Source organism: Neopelma chrysocephalum, unplaced genomic scaffold (genome assembly GCF_003984885.1).
Source record: "Neopelma chrysocephalum unplaced genomic scaffold, ASM398488v2 Primary Assembly neopelma1_97328, whole genome shotgun sequence".
NCBI classification, from domain to species: domain Eukaryota; kingdom Metazoa; phylum Chordata; class Aves; order Passeriformes; family Pipridae; genus Neopelma; species Neopelma chrysocephalum.
This window is the reverse complement of record NW_020925969.1, coordinates 3,999-6,051: the sequence shown is the minus strand read 5'-3', so window position 1 is coordinate 6,051 and position 2,053 is coordinate 3,999. Positions and strand designations below refer to the sequence as shown.

General features: G+C 66.6%; 1 protein-coding gene across 1 annotated transcript; it reads right to left on the bottom strand.

Annotated features, from left to right (window-relative positions):
* Positions 1-219: 219 nt before the first annotated feature.
* LOC113961602 (cytochrome c oxidase subunit 5B, mitochondrial) lies at positions 220-1,788 on the bottom strand. Its single transcript, XM_027672026.1, has 4 exons — positions 1,680-1,788; positions 1,484-1,557; positions 906-1,005; positions 220-413 (listed from the first exon to the last, which is right to left on the bottom strand). The coding sequence occupies exons 1-4, from the start codon at positions 1,771-1,773 to the stop codon at positions 301-303; spliced, it is 381 nt and encodes a 126-aa protein (XP_027527827.1). The 5' UTR covers positions 1,774-1,788; the 3' UTR covers positions 220-300.
* Between the last annotated feature and the right edge of the window lie 265 nt (positions 1,789-2,053).

The window sequence follows — 2,053 nt, the reverse complement described above, 5'->3', positions numbered from 1 at the left end:
GCTGCACCCCAGGGCTCCCCCTCAAATTCCAGCACCCCCCAGGGAAGAGGGACAGTGAAAGGAGGTCCCTCAACAATCCCCCTCCCATAGCCCCAGGTCACTCACAGTGACACCCTCATGGCCTGGTCTGTCCCTACACAGCAGTTGCCTCCCCTCCCCACCCTGCTGCCCCCCCTCCCCACCCTGCTGCCCCCCCCCCCAGCACACACAGAGTCAGGGTCTCCCCACCATCTCTTTATCGGGGGCTCAGGTGCAGGGGGGGGCTCAGCAGGGCCCCAAGGGGGGGTCCCACAGCCCCCCTCAGTGGGGCAGCTCGTGGGGGATCAGTTTGTAGTGGGCCCCACAGGAGGGGCAGCGCTGGGCCTCGCCCTGGTGCAGCCAGAACCAAACCACGTAGCTGTTGTCCTCCTCACCTGGGGACAGGGACAGAGTGGGACAGGGGCAGGGAGACATGAGACAGGGACAGGAACGGGAACCAGGAACAGAGACAGACACGTGGGGACAGGGCATGGACACAGAGATAGGACAGACACATGGATATGGGAACAAGGATGGACACACAGACCAGAGGGACACACAGACAGCAGGGTCACTCACTTACAGACACAGGGACAGGAGGGACACATAGACAGGGTCACTCACAGATACACGGACAGGACAGACAGACAGACAGGGTCACTCGCAGACACATGGACAGGACAGACAGACAGACAGGATCACTCGCAGACACATGGACAGGACAGACACGCAGACAGGGTCACTCACAGACACGTGGACAGGACAGACAGACAGACAGGGTCACTCACAGCCACAAAGACAGGGTCACTCACAGCCACACGGAGAGGACGCAGACATGCACATGACAGACACATGGACAGGACAGACACACAGACAGGGTCACTTACAGACACAGCCCACGATGCGTTTGTTGGTGATGGAGGGCACAAGGTTCGGGTCCTCCTTGGTGCCTGCGTAGCGCTTGGGCCGGAACATGCTGTAGGGGTCCTGGGGGGCAGGGGGGTCAGGAGGGCACACGTGGGACAGGTACCACCCCAGGGACACCCTGACACCCCCCAGACTCACCACCCCCACCCCCCGAACACCCCGACCCTGAGACCCCCCCAAACCCACCACCCCCACCACCTGGGGTCCCCCAGCTCCCCTGTTCCCAAGAATCCCCCAGCTCTGAGACCCTCAGACCTCCCCGAGACCTCCTCCAACCACATACCTTGTCCCCCCTAAAAACACCAAACCCCCACACGCCCTTTCCCACCCCCTGAGCCCCCCCTCCCATATTCGTCGGACCCTGAGACCACCCCAGACCCTCCTTCACCACCCCTGAGCCCCCGTAGAACCGCCTCAGCCCCTCAAACGCCCCCAGACACCCCTCGCCCCCCCCCGAACAATCGAACTCCGAAACCTCCTCAGACCCCCCCGAGTTCCCCAAGACACCCTGCCCCCCTCCGGGTGCCCCCGCACTCACCAGGCCCTTGCTCAGGGCCTCCATGACCTTCCTCTCCATCCCAGTCGCCTGTTCTTCATCGCTGGCCAGTCTCCCTGCGGGCCGCGGTCACACGGGGGGAGGGGCACGGACACCGCGCCCGCTCCCTCCCTGCGACCCCGCACGCCCCCTCCCCCGCGCCCCCCCCCGCGACGCCCTCCCCCCGGTCCCCGCTCACCGGGCACACCGAGCTGGCGCGCGGGCGCGGCTCGGGCGGAGGCGCCGGGCAGGAGCCGCAGGGCCGCGCTCACCCGCAGTAACCTTGAGGCCATGGCGCCGCCGGCTCTTCCGGTGCGGGGCGGAAGCGGAAATAACGTCACGCGGGACCGGGACGGCGGGCGGTGAGCGGAGCCCGCCCCCGGGGCTTGACCACGCCCCAAGGCGGAACCACGCCTATTTCCTGGGCCACGCCCCTTATAACAGAACCGCGCCCTTCTTCTGGGACACGCCCCCTTTCTGTGGCCACGCCCCCAGTGCGGCCCCCGGGGGTCACCGAGGGCGGGGGGGACAGGGACAGCCCGGGGGGACAGGGACAGGGACAGCCCGGGGGGG

Bases quoted from the DNA above. Each gene is read 5' to 3' on its own strand.
- LOC113961602 (XM_027672026.1), bottom strand. From the start codon at position 1,773: ATGGCCTCAAGGTTACTGCGGGTGAGCGCGGCCCTGCGGCTCCTGCCC. The intron at 1,558-1,679 runs GTGAGCGGGGAC...CGCGGCCCGCAG, and splicing joins GCGCCAGCTCGGTGTGCCCG to GGAGACTGGCCAGCGATGAA. The intron at 1,006-1,483 runs GTGAGTGCGGGG...CCTGCCCCCCAG, and splicing joins AGGCCCTGAGCAAGGGCCTG to GACCCCTACAGCATGTTCCG.